The sequence below is a fragment of the Bos indicus x Bos taurus genome, chromosome 10 (genome assembly GCF_003369695.1).
Source record: "Bos indicus x Bos taurus breed Angus x Brahman F1 hybrid chromosome 10, Bos_hybrid_MaternalHap_v2.0, whole genome shotgun sequence".
NCBI lineage: Eukaryota > Metazoa > Chordata > Mammalia > Artiodactyla > Bovidae > Bos > Bos indicus x Bos taurus.
In genome coordinates, this window is record NC_040085.1 from 29,511,380 (window position 1) to 29,537,970 (window position 26,591).

Consider the following 26,591-nt stretch of genomic DNA (forward strand, 5'->3'; position numbering starts at 1 on the left):
TCACATATGTCAGAATGGCCATCATCAAAAAATCTGCAAACAATAAGTGCTGGAAAGAGCATGGACAAAAGAAAACCCTCCTACACTGTTGACAGGAATGTAAATTGGTACAGCTACTACAGAGAACAGGATGGAGTTCCTTAAAAAACTAAAAATAGAGCTACTATATGATCCTGCAATCCCAGTCCTGGGCATATATCTGGAGAAAAACATAGTTTGAAAGGATGCATGCACCCCAACGTTCACTGCAGCTCTATTTACAGCAGCTAAGACATAGAAGCAACCTAAATGTCCATCGACAGGTGAATGGATAAAGAAGATGTGGTACATATAAGCAAAGGAGTATTCAGTTCAGTTCAGTCGCTCAGTCATGTCCAACTCTTTGCAGCCCCATGAACTGCAGCACACCAGGCCTCCCTGTCCATCACCAACTCCCGGAGTTCACCCAAACCCATGTCCATTGAGTCAGTGATACCATCCAACCATCTCATCCTCTGTCTTCCCCTTCTCCTCCTGCCCTCAATCTTTCCCAGCATCAGAGTCTTTTCAAATGACTCAGCTGTTCCCATCAGGTGACCAAACTATTGGAGTTTCAGCTTCAACATCAGTCCTTCCAATAAACACCCAGGACTGATCTCCTTTAGGACAGACTGGTTGGATCTCCTTGCAGTCCAAGGGACTCTCAAGGGTCTTCTGCAACACCCAGTTCAAAAGCATCAATTCTCCGGCGCTCAGCTTTCTTCACAGTCCAACTCTCATATCCATACATGACCACTGGAAAAACCATAGCCTTGACTAGATGGACCTTTGTTGGCAAAGTAATGTCTCTGCTTTTTAAAATGCTGTCTAAGTTGGTCATAACTTTCCTTTCAAGGAGTAAGCATCTTTTAATTTCATGGCTGCAATCACCATCTGCAGTGATTTTGGAGCCCCCCAAAATAAAGTCTGACACTGTTTCCACTGTTTCCCCATCTATTTCCCATGAAGTGATGGGACCAGATACCATGATCTTAGCTTTCTGAATGTTAAGCTTTAAGCCAACTTTTTCACTCTCCTCTTTCACTTTCATCAAGAGGCTCTTTAGCTCTTCTTCACTTTCTGCCATAAGGTGGTGTCATCTGCATATCTGAGGTTATTGATATTTCTCCCAGCAATCTTGATTCCAGCTTGTGCTTCATCCAGCCCAGCATTTCTCATGGTGTATTCTGCATATAAGTTAAATAAACAGGGTGACAATATACAACCTTGACATACTCCTTTTCCTATTTGGAACCAGTCTGTTGTTTCATTTCCAGTTCTAACTGTTGCTTCCTGACCTGCATACAGGTATCTCAAGAGGCAGGTCAGGTGGTCTGGTATTCCCATCTCTTTCAGAATTTTCCACAGTTTTATTGTGATCCACACAGTCAAAGGCTTTGGCATAGTCAATAAAGCAGAAATGGATGTTTTTCTGGAACTCTCTTGCTTTTTTGATGATCCAGGGGATGTTGGCAATTTGATCTCTGGTTCCTCTGCCTTTTCTAAAACCAGCTTGAACATCTGGAAGTTCACAGTTCACGTATTGCTAAAGCCTGGCTTGGAGAATTTTAAGCATTACTTTACTAGCGTGTGAGATGAGTGCAATTGTGCGGTAGTTTGAGCATTCTTTGGCATTGCCTTTCCTTGGGATTGGAATGAAAACTGATATTTTCCAGTCCTGTGGCCAGTGCTGAGTTTTCCAAATTTGCTGGCATATTGAGTGCAGCACTTTCACAGCATCATCTTTTAGGATTTGAAATAGCTCAACTGGAATTCCATCACCTCCACTAGCTTTGTTCGTAGTGATGCTTCCTAAGGCCCACTTGACTTCACATTCCAGGATGTCTGGCTCTAGGTGAGTGTGAGTGATCACACCATCGTGATTATCTGGGTCATGAAGATCTTTTTTGTACAGTTCTGTGTATTCTTGCCACCTCTTTTTAATATCTTCTGCTTCTGTTAGGTCCATACCATTTCTGTCCTTTATCAAGCCCATCTTTGCATGAAATGTTCCCTTGGTATCTCTAATTTTCTTGAAGAGATCTCTAGTCTTCCCCATTCTATTGTTTTCCTCTATTTCTTTGCATTGATTGCTGAGGAAGGCTTTCTTATCTCTCCTTGCTATTCTTTGGAACTCTGCATTCAAATGGGTACATCTTTCCTTTTCTCTTTTGCTTTTCGCTTCTCTTCTTTTCACAGCTATTTGTAAGGCCTCCTCAAACAGCCATTTTGCTTTTTTGGATTTCTTTTACTCAACCATTAAAAAGAGTGAAATAATGCCATTTGTGGCAACATGGGTGGACCTGGCAATTATCATACTAAGTGAAGTAAGTCAGACAGAGAAAGACAAATATATGATATAGTTTATATACAGAGTCTTAAAAATGATACAAATGAGTTTATTCACAAAACAGAAACAGACTCACAGACTTAGAAAATGAACTTATGTATTATCTGTTTAGCTTGACAATGCCCACATGGATCTGGCCCAGGTTCTTCCCTGCACTTGAATGCCTGGACTTTGTGCTGACAAACCTCCCACTGTCCCACCCATGTCCTGGGCTTGGATCAATGGAGGACATTCATTTCACCCCTTACAGAAGTGATCTGCTTCAACAGTCGTGAGAGCAGGACACTGGCCATGTGAAATTTAAAGCAGAAAACATGGAGCAGCTCATTTCCCCAACCATATACCTGTCAAGTGTCCAGGACCCCAACTACACACCACAGCTAACTGTGGTGAGGGTGCTGTTTCCTGGGACTCAGCCATAGCCTTGCCCTCTGACCTCCCCAGAAGCTCTGTAAACACTCAGGAAGCAGAAGCCAGTTTATGACCCAGAACCTGGTGAGCTCATCATCTCCTGGGAGGCTCCATCTAACAATGGTAATTTTTCCTTCTTCTAACACAGATTTTTTTTTCCTAACTTCTAAATTTTTATATTAGGAATTAAATTTTGATGTTAACTAACTACTAACAGCTATTTATGTATAAGCAACTTGATTTTTAAAGCAATGTTTAACTGAGAGAGAAAAAGCAACAGAAGCTCTGTGCTGATTCAGAACCAATGTCACTGTATTTCCTGGTCCAATAGAATCTCCTCTGGGCTTCTGCCCCTGTACACGCACAGGCAGCTTTCAGCCTCTTTTACATTCCTGGGCTTATTTTCCACTCCTGACCTCTGGCACTGCTAGACTTAGAGTCACTCTCAATGTACGTGAGCATCTCTCCAGCTGCCAGCCTGTCTCTGGCTCTTATGCAACTCAGGGCTCTGGGTCTCAGCTGCTCTTCTTTCCTGGACTTCAGACGTTCATGGCATTAGGGCCTACCTGGTTGTGAGAATATGCTCACACGCATGTCACTCCCCCTCCGAACTTGTTTACACAAATGCAGGATATGAATGGTGATGGCAATACTACATGAATCAAGAAGGATGTTTCTGTCATGCATGACAAGAAGCCAACTCACAGACGTTGATGCAAAAAGGGAGATGCTGGGTGTTTTGGGTTCATGTAGTTGAAGAACACAATTTCTGAACCTCCAGGGACTCACACAGTATCACCAGGATAGCTTTTATGTCACCCTTCTCCTTCCTTTCACCCTTACCTCTACCCTCATTCTCTACAGCTAAGTTTGCTTTATCTCTGCTCAGCAGTCCCTTTGGAAAAGAGGGGTTCTCTACACCAATGGCATTGACCAAGCTTAGATCCCATGACCCATTCCTGGACTAATCACTGAAAACAGGGAAATAGGATCCCGGGACCAGCAAGGCCTGGGTCATGTGCCCTTCACTGTCTCCCAGACTGCATGGAGTCAAGCAGAGTACTGTTAGGGGCTATCATATAAGGAACCACACAAAGTAGAAAGTGGTAGATACTACAGTTTGGTTCATTTCATTTCATAATCTTCCAACCATCTGCTACCCTCTGCAACAAAGGCTGGAAAGCTAAAAATACTTTTTCAGACAGGCTTGCATTTAGAGCACAGGCTTATATCCAAGTTCTGGCCAGCAGATGTTACCAAGAAAAGCAGACATGATTAACGTGAGGTGGTGGCTGGTGCAGTCATCATATTTTCTCGTAAGTACAGGAGAATGACAGATGTCTTTGGTCCTTCACGGCCAGCTATGTCGTAGGGTTCTAGAGTCTAATCTCTACATCACTAACGGTACGCAACAACAGCTTCATTTCTGCTAGAATTAGTGGTATGCTTTGCATATTTCCTGATAAGGTCCCAGCCCTGTAGCATTCAGGCTTGGTTCCCTGAATCCCATAAATTTTATAAGCAGCTTAATATCCTGAAGGAAATTTCTTTCCTCATCATCAATAATAGGCTAGTTTCATGTAGAAGAAAAACTAACACCTTGCACTGTTGCATTATGCAAAAATGTGCATATTATATCACCTGGTCAGGAGTAAACAAACATACGTCTGCTCTCTGAGTCCCAACACTCCCCCAAAATAAAGACAATAAAAAGATCCAGGATCACACTGTCTAGCTCTGGTCCCCAAAATAACTGAAACTGTGAATCTTTCCTGTAAATTACCAACTCAGCAACAATAACTTTATTGTTTTGCAATTTTATTGACTTTTACAGTCACCTCTTTTACTTTCACCCTCACCTCTACCCTCATTCTCTACAGATCAGCTTCCTCTATCTCTGCTCAGCAGTCCCTTTGGAAAAGAGGGGTTCTCTACACCAGTGGCATTGACCAAGCTTAGATCCTATGACCCATTCCTTGACTAATCACTGAAGACAGGGAAATAGGATCCCAAGAAAATATGACACACATATGACATATCTGAAGATATGACATAATCTTTGAGGTTACAACACTCACGTGAGGTAACTGTGAGCAGAGTAACTGTAAACATGGTAATCTTGTGGTGGTTGTTTAGTTGCTAAGTCGTGTCTGACTGACTCTCCTGTGACCCCATGGACTGTACCTCGCCAGGCTCCTCTCTCCATGGGATTTCCCAGGCAAGAATACTGGAGTGGGTAGCCATTTCCTTCTCCAGGGTATCTCCCCAACCCAGGGAGAACCTGCATCTCCTGCATTGGCAGGTAGATTCTTAACCACTGAGCCACCAGGGAAGCCCAATCTTGTGGTTGCTTTTTTAAAAATAACTGTTTGCTGTGTATTTCATTTGGGAAGCCAGTCCTTCAAAAACCTGAACTCCCTTGCAATCCACCTTTGTAAATAAAATGTTTTTCTTTCTAGAACACCTTTATGGCTGTGTCTTCTTTTGACAATAAACTCTGTTATTTGCAGTTAAGAGCCCCTCATAAATACTAGAAGGAAAGTTCACCAGTGGGTGCTCATGCATTGTTAAGGGAGAGCAGTACTGTTAGAGGGAGAGGATGAGTTGAGAAAGTGAAAACAGAAAATTGTCCCTACATTGTTTCATAATTCATATTATGATTGGAATAATGTGGTATTGTTGTAAATTACAAAATCCAGTGTACATATAAGGCTAAAGCAGTATTCTTGATTGGCAGTTACGATTTGGCAGGTAAGTCAAGGGCACCTATATTGTATGGGTAGCATCCATCTCCCATTAGCTAAACCCTGCTTGTCTTTTGAAGACGCTTTAAGAAGTTTCTAAACTGACCATGTATATTGTCTTCCTAGATAATGTGACCATCCTATGGCAATTAACATTGCACACGGAGTCATCTATCCATGTAATAGCTATCGACTAAGCGTCAACTGACAAAAACATGATCACAGGCCAGCATCAAGCAGCACCACCAGGACAAAGAGAGGAAGATTATTCTGGACACCTGATTCAATGTAGCCATCAGCGCTAAAAAAGATGGGGAAGCAGGGGTAGTGGGCTAAGAAGAGGCACAAGGGGAGATTCATGTTATCTGTGACATTTTAATCAACAAAAAACAAGTATGACAAAATGTTACCATTTATTATTTCTGAATAGTGGGCTTATAATTTGTTAATATTTTTCTGTATTTTTAAAACTTCTCAAAGGAGAAAAAAGTGAGGCAGCCAAAAAGAGAAAGTGTATATATGTTTCATGCTTTGCCTCTATCTCTGTAATTTTGCTCCTCAAGAGAAACTTTCATCAGAAAAAATATTAATTAAAAAAAAAACTGAATTCTACAATTGAAGTTAAACCATTGTTAGAAATTTATTTTAAGTGGGAAGGTGCCTAGACATCAGTGGTTAAGATTAAACTGAAAGTTTTTCAGAGTGTCTCAGATTTGGTGAAGCAAATATACAGTGCAGGCCAAAAAAAAAGGTTCCCAACATTCTTCAGAATCAAGTGTGGCCACCAACTGAAATATTGCTTAAGACCATTTGAAGGCATTTCCCTGGGAATTGCTTATAAATGCAAAAGCAAAAGAAAACAACAAAATTCCTGAGTGTTTTTGTTTCTAGAAGCCTCCTGAAAGAAATCCTTTGTGTGTGTGTGTGAGTGTGAGTGTGCGTACATACTATGGGGAAGGAGATGTTAATTGACAGGGTTCAGGGCTACACTTTTGGCTTACTGAATCTTGGCCATGCCTTACAGTGTGTTAAAGGAAGCTTTATTTACACTTATTTTCCTTTTGTCAGTAATGCTTTATAATACCCTAGCTTTGTGGTAGAATTTGAGGAGAATTAAATGTGTTAACACAAATCAAGACCACATAATTAATTCCTGTAATATATTAATTGACCTAAGTCTAGGAAAAGGAGTTGGCTAGGAGATAGTTATACAATACGTATAGCACTGGTGGTGGTGGTTTAGTCACTAAGCCGTGTCCAACTTTTGTGACCCCATGGACTATAACCCACCAGGCTCCTCTGTCCAAGGGGTTTTCCAGGCAAGAATACTGGAATGAGTTGCCATTTCCTTCTCCAGAGGATCTTCCTGACCCAGGGATTGAACCCTGGTCTCCTGCACTGCAAGCAGTTTCTTTACCAACTGAGCAACCAGAGAAGCTATACTAGGTATAGCACTAGTTACAGTATAATAGCTAAAGTTGGGTTTAAAGCTATTTTGGCTAAAAATCCCAAGTGTGCCCCCAACCTCCATCCTATCAACCCCCAAAGTTGTAGGTTCTGCATCTGACCTAGGAGCTACATTCTCAGATACCCAGGAACTATGGGATTAGAAGGAAAGAGAAATTTTTATGTTTTATGAGTGTAAAGTAACTAGCATACAACTTTTACTCATTCATCTATTCAATAAAAACTTATTGAAGTCCCAATGGCTCAGTGGCAAATAATCTGCTTGCAATGCAAGAGACACAAGTTCCATCCCCAGGTCTAGAAGATCCCCTGTAGAAGGAAATGGTAATCCACTCCAGTACTCTTGCCTGGGAAATCCCATGGACAGAGGAACCTGGTGACTACAGTCCATGGGGTCACAGAGGAGTCAGACATGACTTAGCAACTAAACACACAACATATATACTCTTAATGTTCTTTAGACTAGATTCCTAAACCTTCTTAAGCTCTATTTCCTCATCCACTTTTTTATTTTCCCTATTCTGAGCTAATGCCATTTTATGGTAGCATGGGAAATAGATGGGGAAACAGTGGAAACAGTGTCAGACTTTATTTTTCTGGGCTCCAAAATCACTGCAGATGGTGACTGCAGCCATGAAATTAAAAGACACTTACTCCTTGGAAGGAAAGTTATGACCAACCTAGATAGCATATTCAAAAGCAGAGACATTATTTTGCCAACAAAGGTCCGTCTAATCAAGGCTATGGTTTTTCCTGTGGTCATGTATGGATGTGAGAGTTGGACTATGAAGAAGGCTGAGCACTAAAGAATTGATGCATTTGAACTGTGGTGTTGGAGAAGACTCTTGAGAGTCCCTTGGACTGCAAGGAGATCCAACCAGTCCATTCTGAAGGAGATCAGCCCTGGGATTTCTTTGGAAGGAATGATACTGAAGCTGAAACTCCACTACTTTGACCACCTGATGCAAAGAGTTGACTCATTGGAAAAGACTGATGCTGGGAGGGATTGGGGGCAGGAGGAGAAGGGGACGACAGAAGATGATATGGCTGGATGGCATCGCTGACTCGACGGACGTGAGTCTGAGTGAACTCCGGGAGTTGGTGATGGACAGGGAGGCCTGGCATGCTGCGATTCATGGGGTCGCAAAGAGTCGGACATGACTGAGCGACTGATCTGATCTGATCTCCTAAAATCAAATCTAGCAATCATTCCACCTTCTATTTTAATATGTTTTGCTTATTCTCCAACTAAGACACTTTCTTCTTGGAAGAAAAGCTATGACAAACGTATACAGCATATTAAAAAGCAGAGACATTACTTTGCCAACAAAGATCTCTATGGATTTTTCAGCAGTCATGTATGGATGTGAGAGGTAGACCATAAAGAACACTGAGTGCTGAAGAATTGATGCTTTTGAACTATGGTGTTAGAGAAGACTCTTGAGAATCCCTTGGACTGCAAGATCAAACCAGTCAATCCTAAAAGAAATCAATCCTGAACATTCATTGCAGGGACTGATGCTGAGGCTGAAGCTCCAATATTTTGGCCACCTAATCCAAAGAGCTGACTCACTGGAAAAGACCCTGAGGCTGCGAAAGATTGGAGGGAGGAAGAAAAGGGGACAACAGAGGATGAGATGGTTGGATAGCATCACTGACTCAATGGATATGAGTATGAGCAAGCTCTGGAGATGGTGAAGGACAGGGAAGCCTGGCGTGCTGCAGTCCATGGGTTCACAAAGAGTCAGACATGACTTGAGTTACTGAACAATACAACAATTCTCCAACTTCCAATTCTGGCTCCATGACAGAACTTAGAACACTGCTACAAACACCTAGAAGTATTGGATAAAACAAAAGAGATCTTTAAATTCATTGCAAACCTTATAAGAAATAAAAGGGAAATCGCCAGTTGCCTAAAAGAGAGACAGAAGAGCTTGCACTGAGGGGCGATTTTCAGATCAGGAAATAGGCTCTAACAGTTAACTTTGGGTTTCTACAGCTACACACAAACTGAATGAGGCTGGACACTCCTTGAAGCAGGTAGTTGGAATGAAATCCTTGCATGAAGCCAGAATCCTCCAAGAGTGGCCACCTCAGTGAAAGAGAGGGTGAAAAACTGCATCCTCTACCTCAAAGAGATGACAAAGAAATGAACCTTTTCCTGCAGTTGAGGTCTTGGGCTAGTGATGGCCCTATGATACCTGGCAGAAACAAATGTGAAACTGAAGGTCACTTGTACAGCCAAGACCTCACAGAATCCTTCAGAAAAAGGAGATGGACTCACAATTAAAAACTTACAAGCATTCAAGGAAATGATCCACCACAAGAAAGAATCAGCAGACACAATAAGACATCCCAGGATAACAATCTGAAACAATACGTCTGAAATTATACAAGAGGGAAGTAAAACCATGAAAAAGAGAGCAAGACACTAGTATAAACTGATACCCTCCTGCCCCTTTACATGCCAGGTGTGTGCTTATACCCTCAACTTTTCTAAATGCCCTACATGCAGTCACAGTCTTGCCTATATGATGATGTCACTAGAAGTTGCAAAAAGATCCACTCCATCCATTTCTTCTCAACACATGTCAATACATGAAATGCTCAATGTAGTCACACTTTTTGCTTAAGATAGTGATTTTTTTTAATAGTACTCTTAAGGTCAATATATTAATGCAATAATATCTGTAAACATCGATGTCTGAAGTGGTTTATTTATTTAGCACACCACCATGAGGGAATGGAATTCAGTTCCCTTTAAGTTTGAAAGAGGGAAGACAAGTAAGCAATTCAGACCAAGGTCACTGGGCATCCAAAAGGACAAGAAGAAAATAAGAGGTGTCTGAAAGAGATGGAGTGAATATGAGAACAGAAAAACTCTGAAAACAGGTGTTGATTTTTCAAAGACAGTTTTCTTACTCTTCAGTTTTGCCTAGGGTAAATCCTTACTTTTTAGGTTTCACCTAGAGTTACTCATGCCTTTCAGCCTAGTCAAAAACTCCTCTCAGATTTTATACTTTATTGCTAACAAAGATTTTCCATCCAGCCAATCTGGAAGTTCCTTGACAATAAAACGGTTTTCACAACAGCTTCCAGTCACAACCAATCTAAATGACTTATTCAGAATAATGACATGTAGAGAAACTCTTGAGCAAACTCGATGGAAGAGATAATTTCAGAGACTTGGACACCCCAGAGAAAAACAAAGCCATATCTGTTTGTTCTCATTTTGAGACAAATTTCCTCCCTTTCTACAAAATTCCAATAAAGTAAAAGGATATTTCTTGCAGAACCATGACTATTTGGAGTTGAGACTCTGGGATCAAAAATAATAATTAAAGGTGAAATTTTCAGACAATAAATTAGTTAGTTGCTTTGTCTACCAGCATTAAAACGTTCTGTGCTGTGCTGTGCTAAGTCACTTAAGTCATGTCCCACTCTGTGCAACCCTATGAACTGTGGCCCGCCAGTCTTCTCTGTCCATGGGATTTTTCCAGGCAAGAATACTGGTGTGGGTTGTCATGCCCTTCTCCAGGGGATCTTCCAAACCCAGGGATCAAACCCTCTTATGTCTCCTGCATTGACAGGCAGGTTCTTTTACAACTAGCACCACCTAAGAAGCCCTACTATACCTTAACTCTCAACATATGCAGGCATACCCCCAAAATACTGTGGGTTCAGTTCTAGACCAATGCAAACAAGGGAATACTGCAGTAAAGCGAGTCACATGAATTTTTAGTTTCCTAGTGGATATGAAAGTTATGTTTATACTATATTGTAAGTCTATTAAATGTGCAATAGCATGTCTAAAAGCACAATGTACATACCTCAATTAAAAAATACTTTATTGCCATATTTCAAACTTTTTATCTATATAATTTACTCCAAACTTTTTTTTAATGTCTACAAACTTCATAGGTCACACTACTTTAATACTACTACTTATACCTATTGTTATTTATAAAATAAAGTATCTACAAGAGAAAACCTATTTAATAATGTTCAAATACACCAAAAAAAAAACTTCATTGCTAAAAAATGCTAACCATCATCTGAATCTTCAACAAGCCATATTTTTGCCGATGAGGGATCTTGCCTCCATGTTGATGGCTGCCGACTGATCAGGGTGGTGGCTGCTGAAGGTTGAGGTGGCTTTGGCAATTTCTAAAAATAAGACAATGAAGTTTGCCTCATTGATTGACTTTTCATTTCACAAATGACTTCTCTGTAGCATGCAATACTGTTTGATAGGATTTTACCCACAGTAGAACTTCTTTCGAAGTTGTAGTCAATCCTCTCAAACCCTGCCACTGCTTTATCAACTATATTTATGTCATATTCTAAATCCTTTACTATCATTTCAGCAGTCTTCACAGCATCTTTAACAGGAATAGATTTCATCTCAAGAAAACTACTTTCCCTGCTCATTCATAAGATGTAAGTTCTCATCTGTTCAAGTTTTATCATAAGATAGCCACAATTTAGTCACATCTTCAGGCTCCATTTCTAATTCTTAGCTCTCTAGCTGTTTCTACCACATCTGCAATTACTTCCTCCACTGAAGTCTTGAACCCTTCAAAGTCATCCATGAGGCTTGCAATCAACTCCTTCTAAACCTCTGTTGTTGATATTTTGACCTCTTCTCATGAATCACAAGTGTTCTTAATGGCGTCTAGAATGGTGTATCCTTTCCAGAAGGTTTTCAATTTATTTCACCCAGATCTATCAAAGGAATCATTATCCTGGCAGCTATAGCCTTACAAAATATATTTCTTAAAGAATAAGACCTGAAAGTCTAAAGTACATCTTGATATACGGGCTGCAGAATGGGTATTGTGTTAGCAAGCATGAAACCAACATGAATTTCATTGCACATCTTCATCAGAGCTCTTGGGTGACTAGGTGCCCAAGAGCTCATTGTTAATGACCAGTAATATTTTAAAAGGAATCTTTTCCTCTGAGCAGTAGGTCTCAACAGTAAGCTTAAAGTATTCAGTAAACCATGTAAATAGATGTGCAGTGATTTCGGTTTTGGGTTCCATTTACAGAGCACAGGCAGAGTACATCTGGAATAATTCTTAAGGGCTCTAGGATTTTCAGAATGGTGAGTATCAGCTTCAACTTCAAGTCACCAGCTACATTAAACCCTAATAAGTGTCAGCCTATTTGAAGCTTGAAGCCCAGCTCTGACTTCTCCTTTCTAGTTATGAAAGTCCTAGATGGCATCTTCTTCCAATACAAAGTTGTTTTGTCTACACTGAAAGTCTATAGGTTAGTGGCCACTTTTATTCATTATCTTAGCCAGATCTTCTGGATAACTTACTGCAGTTTCTATATTAGCACTTGTTGGTACACCTTGCACTTTTATGTTATGAAGATGTCTTCTTTCCTTAAACCTTATCAATCAACCTCTGCTAACTTCAAACTTTTCTTCTGAAGCTACCTTACCTCTCTCAGCCTTTACAAAATTGAATAAAGTTAGGGCTTTGCTCTGGATTAGGCTTTGGCGTAAGAGAATGTAGTGGCTGGTTTGATCTTCTACCCAAACCACTAAACTTTCTCCATATCAGCAATAAGGCTGTTTTACTTTCTATTTATGTATTCACTGGAGTAGCATTTTTAATTTCCTTCAAAAAATTTTCTTGCATTTACAACTTGGCTAACTGTTTAGCACAAGAAGCCTTACTTTCACCCTATTTTAGCTTTCAGCATGTCTTCCTCACTAACCTTAATCATTCTAGCTTTTGATGTAAAGTGAGATACATGCAATTCTTCCTTTCACTTGAACACTTAGAGGCCAGTGCAGGATTATTAACTGGCTTAATTTCAATACTGTTGTGTCTCAGAGAATACAGAGATGAAAGGAGAAGGAAACAGATAGGAATGGCTGTGCAGTACAGTGCATAGCTAGGGCTCAGGATATTTGGAGGAAATAAGAAGCAACTACTATGGATATGTGATTTCTTTGGGGGGCAGGTATTAAAAAGTTTCCTGAAATTAAATAGTGGTGATGGCTGCATAATTCCATGAATATACTAAAAACCATTGAACCGTATACTATAATTGGGTGAAATGTGTAATACATAAATTTTAATTTTAATGGGTTTTTTTTACATTTTCACAGTAGAATTTCCAGAAGAATTGGTAAATTCAAGGCCTAGAAAGGAAAAACAAAGGATTATCAAAAGCATTTCATTCAGATGGAAGTCAGACTGCTTTCCTGCATATTACAGATAACATTATAAAAGAATGGGGTGGTGAAATGCATATAGCACATGGAAATCAAAGGCAACATGAGGCAGCTTGAGTCAGTATATTAGGAGTTCATCTACCCAGACTGATAACTATTGACCTCACCACTTTAAACTCCTTAGGTCAATTCAGGACACCATATTCTTGAAGTAGTCTACTAGGCTTCTAGACATACCAAAAACAGAAAAAAACAGGTATAATAAGGCTGATGATATCACATTATTACTGGCTATAATTATGGTAAAGATATTTATCATGATATATATATTTATATCATGCAAAGAACATTTTATGCAAAGATGGGCAGAATAAAGGACAGAAACAGTATAGACCTAACAGAAGCAGAAGATATTAAGAAGAGGTGGCAAGAATAGGCAGAACTATACAGAAAAGATCTTAATGAGTCAGATAACCACAACGGTGTGGTCACTTACCTAGAGTAAGACATCTTGGAGTGCGAAGTCAAATGGGCCTTAGGGAGCATCACTACAAACAAAGCTAGTAGAAGTGATGGAATTCCAGCTGAGCTATTTCAAATCCTAAAAGATGATGCTGTCAAAGTGCTGCACTCAATATGCTATCAAATCTGGAAATCTCAGCAGTAGCCACAGGACTGGAAAAGGTCAGTTTTCATTCCAATCCCAAAGAAAGGCAATGGCAAAGAATGTTCAAACTACCACGCAATTGGCACTCATTTCACGCACTAGCAAAGTAATGCTCAAAATTCTCCAAACAAGGCTTCAACAGTATGTGAATCAAGAACTTCCAGATGTTCAAGATGGATTCAGAAAAAGCAGAAGAACCAGAGATCAAATTGCTAACATCCACTGGATCATAGAAAAAGCAAGAGAGTTTCAGAAAAACATCTACTTCTGCTTTATTGACTATGCCAAAGACTTTGACAGCGTGGATCACAACAAACTGCGGAAAATTCTTCAAGAGATGGGAATTCCAGACCACTTTACCTGCCTCCTGAGAAATCTGTATGCAGGTCAAGAAGCAACAGTTAGAACCAGACATAAAATAATGGACTGGTTCCAAATCGCGAGAGGAGTACATCAAGGATGTATACTGTCACCCTGCTTATTTAACTTACATGCTGTACATGTAAGTATATCATGAGAAATGTTGGGCTGGATGAAGCTCAGAATGGAATCAAGACTGCTGGGAGAAATATCAATAACCTCAGATATACAGATGATACCACCTTAAAAGCAGAAAATGAAGAGTAACTAAAGAGCCTCTTGATGAAAGTGAAAGAGGAGAGTGAAAAAGTTGGCTTAAAACTCAATATTCAAGTAACTATAAATCATGGCACCCAGTCCCATCACTCCATGGAAAATAGATGGGGAAACAATGAAAACACTGACAAACTTTATTTTTCTGGGCTCCGAAACCACTTCAGACAGTGACTACAGCCATGAAATTAAAAGATGTTTGCTCTTTGGAAAAAAAGATATGACCAACCTAGACAGCATATTTAAAAGCAGAGACATTACTTTGCCAACAAAGGTCCATCTAGTCAAAGCTATGGCTTTTTCAGCAGTCATGTATGGATGTGAGAGTTGGACCATAAAGAAAGCTAAGTGCTTAAGGACTGATGCTTTTGAACTGTGGGGTTGGAGAAGACTTTTGAGAGTCCCTTGGACTGCAAGGAAATCAAACCAGTCAATCCTAAAGGAAATCAGTCCTGAATATTCATTGGAAGGACTGATGCTGAAGCTGAAGCTCCAATACTTTGGCCACCTGATGCAAAAAACTGACTTATTAGAAAATACCCTGATGCTGGCAAAGATTGAAGGCAGGAAGAGAAGGGGATGACAGAAAACAAGACGATTGGATGGCACAGCAACTCAATGGAAATGAGTTTGAGCAAGCTCTGGAGATGGTGAAGGACAGGGAAGTTTGGCATGCTGCAGTTCATGGAGTTGCCAAGAGTTGGACACTACTGAGCAACTGAACAACAACAACAATATATTTATTATATTATAGTATCATATATATTATCATATTTACTATCATATATAGTGTGTGTGTGTGTGTGTATGCATGCTCAGTTGTGTCTGACTCTTGGTGGCCTCATGGACTGTGGATTGCCAGGCTTCTCCATCCAGGGAACTTTCCAGGCAAGGATACTGAAGTAGGTTGCCATTTCCTACTCCAAGAGATCTTCCTGACCTAGGGATTGAACCCACGTCTCTTGCATCTCCTGCACTGGCAAGCGAATTCTTTACCACTGAGTCACCAGGGAAGCCACATATGTATGTATGTATGTATACAGACTTAATATTACATTGTTATTGGCTATAATTATGGCCAACATACTATATTGTATATAATTATGAAAAATCATCCTTGTATGAATGAACACATCCTTGCCTTATGAACACAAACTAGCAGTAACATTGTTTCTCTCAAAAATTTAACTAAGGAGCTCCAAGAACTATCCAGCTATTAACTGGTTAATTTCAACTAGTATCAAAAGCACAAATATATTTCTCTGTCAAATAAGTGCCATGAACACTGCTGGTACTCAATATAATTTTGCTGAATGATTACAGACAATCATGAACAAAAATAGTGTTCTCCATATCATTGGTCAAATCAATTCAACATATAATTTCCCTCCCTCTTTCCTTTGAAATTATTACTTCCATGACCATCTCAAGAAATCACACAACAGACAACTTGAACCTTTATTTGAGGTCATCAACTTCACATAGGTATAGTCTGTTTACAGTAGACTATTGCTAAAGAAAAGGGAGATAGGTTAAAATTAAGAACAGCACATATGGTGGTTTGGCAAGAGGATGGCAGGCTGATTTTTTCTATTTTAAAATAAATTTCAGGGTAGGATACACACTTGTTGGCTATTGTCTACAGTGCTAATTTTCTTTAAATAAGAGCAAATTCATTTATAAAAATCTAAATGCCTCCAATGATGATAATAACAGGTAAGAGGCAATCTGTCCAGAAGCAGCTGAGAGGTAATACACTAGGTCACAGCCACTGACCTTTTTCAAGTCAAAGCACCAGAATGGGTCCAGCTCTCCAGGTCCTTGGACTGTGAATCCAAAGAGAATAAGGGAAAAGAAAAAGATCAACTCTGAGGAGTTAGATCCAAGACATTTATTGGAAATGATGGTTCCAATTCTTTTTTTGTCTTTGATTTCACATTGCTCACTACTAATGCTATATATTTATCAAAGGGCAAACTAAACTATTTGATTCTCTTTCAACATCTACAGTATATCTGAAGACATCCCAAGATGTTGCACAAAAAGGCTGAGAGACACTCACATAAACCTTCAAAAGGCATTATTTGAATAATATTATATACAATTCTCGAGTTCATTTTCAACAGAGCAAATACTGTTCTCTAGAGTTGAAATATTATAGCTATTCCTTGACGTTATTTTTTCTCATACAAGGCACTAAAACAGTTTTCAAAAGAAGCTGTAAGATGTCAACAGTACAAAGAAATTTTCACATATAGCAGGTTTCTGGAAATCCCAACAAAAAAATCTATGTTGACAATATGGAAAGTATATTTGAATTTACTTAAAGGGAAAAATTCATTCTCCCATGTTTAGAGGCAAGGGAAACAAGCAGATTAAATCAGTGTCATATGCTATTCCAAATACTGTTCACTCTTCTGTTTACTTTTTATCCTAGATTCTTCTGGGATAATTTTTCTCTGTTTTGGGGCTTCATGAAACTAGGCTTCCCAAGTTTACTTGCCATGCAACTGACTACACGTGGCTCTGGAACTTAAGCTCTGAGAGCCTCAACTGGCATTTACCAGGATTTAATGACATAGACATGTCTGTATGGGTCAAATCCTCAGAGAACAATGAACCAATAATACCAGTAACAAGTGCACAGGGCAATGCTACGTAGCTAAGCTTTTATGAAAACCAGAAATGCCTTTCACGTTTGCACAAGTTCTCTGACTTTCGATTTCTACAAATAACCATATTTATACTTCTTATAAAAAATAAAAAGGAGCAAATGGAATTCTCTCTCAGAAGGGCTTAAGTCATGTGTAAGGGAGAATTCTGACTAGGTCAAGTCAAGTATAAACCAAAGATCAGGAGCAAAATCAGTCTTCTCTTTGAAGATATCCATAAAAGCAGTTTTTGCATGTCAATTAAAGTGCTGTGTGGAAAAAGTTCAATTAAGGGCATATTTACCTAGGAATTCCTGAATCCAATGCAAGTTACCAGAACTGAAAGTACATGGGAAGCAAAGCATTAGTTAACTGTGCATTGTTGGTTCTGTCCTTTATATACATGCTGTTTTCTATTTCAATAGTACTAAAGTTTTTAGATTCAACCTCTTGAGAAAATTTCTCTAGGCACCATCTTTCTTCAGGGTTAAAGCTACCAATGAAAAAAACAAAACATTCTCTCCTCTCTCTTTTATTTATATATATATATACATATATATATATATACATGCAGATATATGCAGAATAAATGCAGAAATAAAAATGCAGCCACTTCTACTGCCTCCCCAATAATAATCTACTCTTTAAGTAAATGTGGCAATACTAGAATTTAACTCTCAAAAATCTGTAGTGCATTGTGCCTGATACCCAGTTGGCGTTCAGTGTTTACTGTTTGTTAAGCGAATACTGAAAATATTTGGGACACAAGCTTTTGCTTTGTTATTGTGCATATGTATTCCACTCATAAAAACACACAACATACACACATAAATCTATATATAGCCCATTAGTGTCACCTCCTGAAAACGTCCTCATGACAAAAAGTGAAAGATAAATGGACAGGATGATGACAATTACAGAAGTTACATAAGGAAATTAAAAACAATTCTTTCATAGTCTGTTTTTTTATTTACTACGGTGTGTTATTCTTTCTTTTTCTTTTAAATTGGGGTATAGTTGATGTTTCATGGTCTTTTTGATGTCAATGATCTTGGTTTCCATGGAAATTCACAGGTGTCTACAAAAAAGTAATCCATTCCTACTTTGAAACTTTAAGACTGCTCTTGGCCATAATATCACACATAATTACAATCTTTTCACAACCTTTAAATGCCATTATCAGAGAATTTATATTTGAAAGGAAGCCACATATTTACAAGTAATATGCAACATGAACAACAAAAAGGAAGAAAAGCTTTGACAAACGTAGACAGCATATTAAAAAGCAGAGACAAAAATGAATATTCATTGTATCATTTATCATTGAAAGAATAGCTACCAGAAGTTCAGGTAATTCTCACATTAGTGCACTAATATTTTTACTAACCACCCATTTCATTTCGTTGGTCTTTTCCTCCCCCAACAAGTATTCCTAAATTTGTTGTGTGTAGTGTTTTGTGTTTTTTCTCCTGCCTTTATCCTGTACTTTAAAAACAAAAAAAACCTAGGGAGAAAAGTATATTGGGATTTTTTTCGTTTCGGGGTTTAAAAATATCTGAAGGCAACACAGAGCTTAACTCCACAAGGTTGTTTACCAGGAGGTTGGTGTTCAGAAGAAGCAAGCCATTTTTTTTAAAAGCGTGCAAAATAAGGTTCTTGGGGGGGAAAACAAAAATGTATACAAAGAATAGATAGGAGCGCAAAACACATCAGTCATCAGCAACAAAACTGAAGCTTTGTGGCTCTGTATTTGTAAACAAGAGGTCGGGGCCAGCGCCCCGCCATGGTACCCAGGATGTTAAGTATGATGGGCACAACCCCGTGCCCATCCCAAAGCGGTCCTCAAAAAGCCTCCTGGAGAGGTTGACCTCGGCCGGGACCAGGCAACTGGTCCTCCACTCTGGACCAAACCCTACCGGAACTCTTGTTTCCAGCTTGGGCGCTGCAGTCGACCATCCCTGCTTAACTTCCCTTCAGTTACCCTGGCATTCTTAAACTGCCTTCAACTATTTGCACTTTTTCCAGGCATCCCGAAACCCAAGGAGGCTCCAGCGACCCCCGATCCCGGCTCTCCGAGCCTGAGCTCTCGGGGAAGCCCACCCGGGAGGCGCCCCGGCGGGCGGCTTACCGAGCAGCGAGCCTATGAAGATGACGACTTGCACGGTGGTGGTGAACTGGCGGTACAGCTGCGCCTCGCCAAACTCCCCGAGCGCGCTGCGGTTGGCGCCCGCCACCTCGGCGCTGGACGCGTTGCGCGGCTCGCTGGCATTTCGGGAAATCCAGCTACCGTTATGGCCCATGGCGAGGCTGGGGCTCCCGCTCAGTCGTCGCCCGCCCGTGCGCTCGCCTGGGACCCCGGCGCCACCTTCTCCAGCCCCGGGCGTGGAGGAACGCTCGGGTGCCTGGTGGAGTCCTGGAGAACCCCGGGCAGCCGCGGGTCCCCTCAGGTCTCCACATCGCCAGCCCCGACTCCTGGGAGGCGGGGAGCTGAGAGGGCGAGGCTTCGCCCCATGCCCGCTCCCTCCCGGGTCCCCGTCAGCAGCCACATGAAGGCGGCACGGTCAGAGCCCGCCAAGCGTCGTCCGTCCCTCCTGGGTGGTCAGCTCCGCCAAGACCACTTAGCAGAGAGGGAAACACAGGTTTCTGATAGTCAAGGAGGGCGCTCTTTGTTCCCGCCGCCCTCTTCAACCTCAGCTCCTACCACCGAAGGTCCTCTCGAGTCTCCTCAGACTGACATACTCAGGCCCTCACCTCAGAGGGAAGAAAACATTTGGCTGAAGCCCTTTTTCAGTTCTGCTGGCTTCGAGGCTAGATGGCCATGGGAAACCCGGAAAATGGCCAAGTCAAATGCTTGGAGTCCCGAGAGGACCCTGGAGCCCCTCACAGCGCTCATGGTCAGGGTGAAAAGCTCTGAACCTCTCCAACAGCCTCGCCCTCAACGCCCGGCCCAGTTGTCCCTCAGAATGCCCGCGAGGTCTCCTGCCCAGCCCCTCGCTGAGTGCTCAGACCTCCTGCCTCAGAGCGAGCTGCAGGGATCTTGTTCTGCAGCCCCTTTGCTTCTGCACGGCCCAGTGCCCCGTTTCCTGGACCCGCTCCGGCTCTCAGCTGCAGCGAGAGAGACTCCAGACTTTGCGGGGACACGAGAAGACACCCCTAGAAGTGCAGAGCCACCGTTCGCGAAGGCACCGGACTCCTGCCGTGCGCCTGGGGCAATGGGGAGCGCGCCGCTCGCGAGTGCGGTCACGTGACGCGCGCGGCCCCGCCCTCACGCTCAGCCTAGGAGAGGGGAAGGACGGCGCCATCTTGCCCCCCCTCCCACCAACCATCCTGATAGCCTAGGCGGGGAATGGCAGGCACTGAGGAGCCGGGTCTGGCTCCGGTGGACAAGCCCGGTTCTCCTCCGGGGCTTCGCATGTTTTAATGCTGTCGTTAACTACTCCTTATCTCTTCAGCTGGGGCTGCCTGAGGTGATAATTCCATGTCGTCGTTGCCACCTGGGCACGGAGCCCAGTCTCGTCCATCAGGCCTTGGGTGTAGCTGAAGTTATTTAAGAAAGATGGGATTTAGAAATCCAGTGCACTAGTTTCCTGGGCCTTTTCATTTAGTCCCATTTCGTGGTGCAGTGGTAAAGAATCCATTTGCCAATGCAAGAGGCATAAGAGACTAGAGTTCCATCTCTGGGTGGGGAAGATTCTGTGTAGTTGGAAATGGCAACCCGCTCCAGTATTCTTGCCTGGAAAATTCCATGGGCAGAGGAGCCTGGAGGTCTACAGTCCACGGGTCACACACGTATAGGGTACAACCCATAGGGACACACACACACACTCACACATAGGATGCAGTCCCTAGGGACACACACACACACACACACACACACACACACACACACACACCCCACCCCACCCCCCATAGGGACTCACACACACACTCACACATAGGATGCAGTCCATAGGGACACACACACACACACATTCACACATAGGATGCACTCCGTAGGGACACACACACACACACCCCCAACCCCAACAGGGTGGATTCTGGGATTGAGGAGTGAGCAAGCTGGGATGACCAAGTAAACGAGAAAAAAATGGCACAGAGAAGCCTAATGGGAAAAGGAACAGGTATGGCATCCAAGCAGATGATCGGGGGAAAAGAGAAAAGGAGAAATGAGATGAAAAGACAACTAAAAATTTGCCTGTTTGACCTTTTTTTTTTTTTTTTTTAATAAGTGAAGGACACAGTAGAGGGCTTTGACATAGTGCTGGGTAGGACTAGGTCCCAGGACAATAACTTACGAATTGATTAAAATTACAGTTATTTTTTGGTTGTCTCAAGACTAATCATGCCACCATAGGGCTACTTCTCTTTCCCTGGTAACCCTAATTACTTTTCTTTTTTTTCTTATTTAAATCAGAGGATAATTACTTTACAATATTGTGATGGGTTTTGCCATACATCAACATGAATCAGCCTCAGGCATACATGTGTCTGCTCCCTCTTGAACCCCCCTCCCACCTCCCTCTGCACCTAATTACTTTTCTTGAAAGGGCTCTCGGAAGACCTACCTTCTTCAGTCTTCCCAGTGTTAGCATATGGGTGCTGATAAGTATTTCCATACCTATAGAAAGATATAGGATCCATTTATGTTCAAAAGAATTCCTGGATTCCAACTTTCTTGGCTATGTATCAAAGAGCAGGAAGGGACTTGGGTAAGGGAAAGAAGAGATGGAATAGGACTGGAGATAACTGCAAAGACCAAGGGGAAGGTTGGGGGGAAGTAAGGAGGAGCCTATGAGTTTTATTGCCCCCTTCCTTCTTCCCTTTCATCATTGATTGTCTCTTCCTCCTCCCTCGTGTCCCCAACACTGCACTGTCACATGTCCCTGCATGGCCTTGCACTAAAGGTGGAAAGAAGAAAAAAGCTGGGAGTGTTTTGCATTAGTAAACCCAAGCAGCAGTGTGCTAAGAAAAGAGGTATCCTTATGGCTGCTGGCTACTCATCTGGACTAAGTAGTTCTATTTCCAAATGGCTATTACTATACTTATACAACAGACATAGACAATTCAGGTTATTATGCAAACATCACTAGTGTTCAGTGGTATCTCATTCTCCTTCTTTTCGGCATTTGTAGTTATTGTTTAGTCACTAAGTCATGTCCAACTCTTTTGTGACCCCGTGGACTGCAGCCCACCAGGTTCCTCTGTACATGGAATTTCCCAGGCAAGAATAGTGGAGCAGTTTGCCATTTCCTTCTCCAGGGGATCTTCCTGACTCAGGCATAGAACCCAGGTCTCCTGCATTGCAGGCAGATTCTAGACTGTCTAAGCCTTATCGGCATACAGAAAACTATTTTTCTTATCTGCCCCTGCAGATGGGCAAGGTCATGTGACGACAATAACTAATGATATGTAAGCAGAAGTGACAAATCATTTCTGGGCAGTGGTAGTGAAAAGCTGGTTGTGATTCTCAAGTCTCTCTGCTGCCTTCCATTGTGATTGTGGAAGGGGACTTGTGTTGAACTGGAAGAGCTGAAATACTGAAGCAGCCTGTGCTTCTGAGTCACCATATTGGGAGGGTGGGTATTGCAGATGCCCTCAAGATCCACCCAGACATAATATAAAATTTTATATAAGCAAGAAATAAATATTTATTATACTAAACAACCAAGATTTTTGGAGCTGCTCATTATCAGGGCATAAACCAGGCTATCCTGGCAGATAGAATCCTGAAAACTGGGGCCTGCATATTTAAGAGAGCATAGACTTTATTTCTGGAGAATAGAAGGTGAGTCAGGACTTAAAAAAAAAATCTGTGTATATTGGTAGCAATAAGGATATCCTAGGTGCTTGTAAAATGAAAGTGGTAGCTCATAATAAAGCCCCTGGGCATCTCTGAATTAAATTATTGGATTTTTCATGTCCAAAAACCTACCGGTCTCCAATAAATTTGTCATTTAAATAGCTTCTTTGGGGAGTATTTAAGCTTAGCATACTCAGATTGTCTCTTTACACAGACAAACCTACCAACTCCCTCAAGGGAAAGAGTATAATATGGGGGAGGGGGCAAGGAGGAGAGACATGATGGTGTCAGTTGGACCTGGGTTTTAATGCCTATCGCCCCATTTCTACTTGTGACACTGGGCAGTTACATGACCTCTCTAAGCACAGTTTCCTCCTCCATCAAATAGGGATAAAGAATGCCTATTTTGCAAGGCTGTTTAGAGGACAATAAAATACTAGTTCAGTTCAGTTCAGTTCAGTTGCTCAGTCATGTGCGACTCTTTGCGACCCCATGAATTGCAGCACGCCAGGCCTCCCTGTCCATCACCAACTCCTGGAGTTCACCCAAACTCTTGTCCATCGAGTCGGTGATGCCATCCAGCCATCTCATCCTCTGTCATCCCCTTCTCCTCCTGCCCCCAGTCCCTCCCAGCATCAGAGTCTTTTCCAATGAGTCAACTCTTCGCATGAGGTGGCCAAAGTACTGGAGTTTCAGCTTTAGCATCATTCCTTCCAAAGAACAATAAAATACTAAATTAATGAAAATCTCTAACAGTACCTGGCACATCATAGGAAATCAATAAAGCATAACTATGTAAGATTGAATCCTGTTTACTGATGTTTAAAGATGACAAATATAAAAAAAAGCATTATCTGTCAAAATTTTAAACAATTCTATCTTTGTAGACATGAATAAAATACTGCTGAACAAGTCCTGTATTTTTAAAAAATGGAAGAACCACTTATTTTGCTACTAACAAAGGACACAATTGGCTTTCAGAGAAACTTTGTTTGAAGATTTAGAAGTTCAGGATTTAGCTTTTACACTATTGGGTTAAATACATTTACTTTATAGTTTTTAGTCTGGTGTAAGTTAAATTATCATTAAAGCAATTATTTGTTTAAAAGATCCTAAGACAGTCCTTTTCATATTCCAAATTATCTCAATATGTGGACTAGGAAATGGTTTTCTACTGATACGCATCTATAATTCTTAATGCAGTTTCTCAATCTGTAATAGTCATTGTACCTATAGATTGCCATTAAATTCATCCAGAATACCTAGAAAGTAAAAGACTGAATACCTCTTCCCCCAGAAAGCCTCAGTAATTTCACACACACATATACACTTAGTGATTATAAAGCAACCTGATTAATTTTTAATAGCAAGTATGCCAAAAATAAAATATCCATAACAAGGAGATCCAACCAGTCCATTCTGAAGGAGATCAGCCCTGGGATTTCTTTGGAAGGAATGATGCTAAAGCTGAAACTCCAATATTTTGGCCACCTCATGCGAAGAGTTGACTCATTAGAAAAGACTCTGATGCTGGGAGGGATTGGAGGCAGGAGGAGAAGGGGACGACAGAGGATGAGTTGGCTGGATGGCATCACTGACTCGATGGACGTGAGTCTCAGTGAACTCCGGGAGTTGATGATGGACAGGGAGGCCTGGCGTGCTGCAGTTCATGGGGTCACAAAGAGTCGGACACGACTGAGCGACTGATCTGATCTGATCTGATTATCACCTTTAAAAAAGTCACCTTGGGAAATTGTTTAACTGTTGAAGAACAGTATGATTTCTCAATACTTTGGGGGGGACTCTCTTTTATACTTTATTTTTATAATTACCATCACTTCATGGCAAGTAGATGGGGAAACAGTGGAAACAGTGGAAACAGTGGCTGACTTTATTTTTCTGGGCTCCAAAATCACTGCAGATGGTGACTGCAGCCATGAAATTAAAAGACACTTGCTCCTTGGAAGGAAAGTCATGACCAACCTAGACAGCATATTAAAAAGCAGAGACATTACTTTGCCAACAAAGGTCCATCTAGTCAAGGCTATGGTTTTTCCAGTGGTCATGTATAGATGTGAGAGTTGGACTATAAAGAAAGCTGAACACAGAAGAATTGATGTTTTTGAACTGTGGTGTTGGAGAAGACCCTTGAGAGTCCCTTGGACTGCAAGGAGATCCAACCAGTCCATCCTAAAGGAGATCAGTCCTGGGTGTTCATTGAAAGGACTGATGTTGAAGCTGAAACTCCAATAGTTTGGCCACCTGATGCAAAGAGCTGACTCATTTGAAAAGACCCTGATGCTGGGAAAGATTGAAAGCAGGAGGAGAAGGGGATGACAGAGGATGAGATGGTTGGATGGTATCACTGATTCAATGGACATGGGTTTGGGTGGACTCTGGGAGTTGGTGATGGACAGGGAGGCCCGGCATGCTGCAGTTCATGGGGTGGCAAAGAGTCGGACACGACTGAGTGACTGAACTGAACTGAATTGTACTGACTGAACTTATATAATTAACTTCAGAAGCTGGACTATTCTTTTCTGTATCATAAAAGGAAACATTGTTTCACTGATGGTAACAAATATGTTCTTTAAGAATAAATTTGAAATTTTTTGAAAGAGCCAAAAGTTATCAAAGATCAATTCTGGTGAATTAAGAGAGCAAGACAGTATCTTCTTTGCTAAAAGAGGAGATATAGTATGACTGGGAAGTAGTGGCACAGTTTTGGATTAAAAATACATACTTATTCCATAATTTAAAGGACAAGATTCATTTGGGTATATAAATATGTAGCTACATACAAATACCCACAAAGTGATGCCAAAAAAGGGCAGTTTTTATTTCACACTTTCTTGAGCAGCAGGAGCCACATTGCCTTTCCTACTCCTGCCAGGCCAGAGAGAGCTATAACAACAAGTAAATGCTTTTACTTCCTATAAGGAGAACCTAAACAGAGCAGGGCAGAAAAAGTATTCAAAGAGGTGATTTGAATATGAAGATTTCCCATATTTGGAAAAAATCATATGCCTACAGATTCAAGAAGCTAAGTGAGCTCTAAGCAGGATAAACTGAAAGAAATCTATACCAAGACACATTATAATCAAACTTCTGGACATTAAAACAAAGAAAAAAATCTTTAAAAGTAGCCATAGTGAAATGCCACTTTATCTATAGAGAAAAACAATGTGAATGATAGTAGAGATGCTGACTTTATTTTTCTGGGCTCCAAAATCACTGCAGATGTTGACTGCAGCCATGAAATTAAAAGATGCTCACTCTTTGGAAGAAAGGTTATGACCAACCTAGACAGCATACTAAAAAGCAGAGACATTACTTTGTCAACAAAGGTCCATCTGGTCAAGGCTATGGTTTTTCCAGTGGTCATCTACGGATGTGAGAGTTGGACTATAAAGAAAGCTGAGCGCCGAAGAATCGATGCTTTTGAACTGTGGTGTTGGAGAAGACTCTTGAGAGTCCCTTGGACTGCAAGGAGCTCCAACCAGTCTATCCTAAAGGAAATCAGTCCTGAATATTCATTGAAAGGACTGATGTTGAAGCTAAAACTCCAATACTTTGGCCACCTGATGCAAAGAGCTGACTCATTTGAAAAGACCCTGATGCTGGGAAAGATTGAAAGCAGGAGAAGAAGGGGAT

General features: G+C 41.2%; 1 protein-coding gene across 3 annotated transcripts in view; it reads right to left on the reverse strand.

The window, feature by feature from the left end:
- The window catches only part of GPR176 (G protein-coupled receptor 176), a 124,544-nt gene extending 104,186 nt beyond the window's left edge, over positions 1-20,358 (reverse strand). Inside the window, exons 1-3 of one of the 3 annotated variants that reach the window (XM_027553501.1) lie at positions 19,266-19,341; positions 17,442-17,476; positions 16,263-16,312 (exon numbers count right to left, since the gene is read on the reverse strand). Coding sequence is in view for 1 of the 3 variants with exons in the window: in XM_027553500.1 (XP_027409301.1) it covers positions 19,266-19,437 (172 nt within the window). In the remaining 2 variants the exon portion in view is untranslated. Of the gene's footprint in view, positions 1-16,262; positions 16,313-17,441; positions 17,477-19,265 lie in introns of all 3 variants that reach the window. The other 2 variants (XM_027553502.1, XM_027553500.1) reach the window with 2 other exon arrangements.
- Between the last annotated feature and the right edge of the window lie 6,233 nt (positions 20,359-26,591).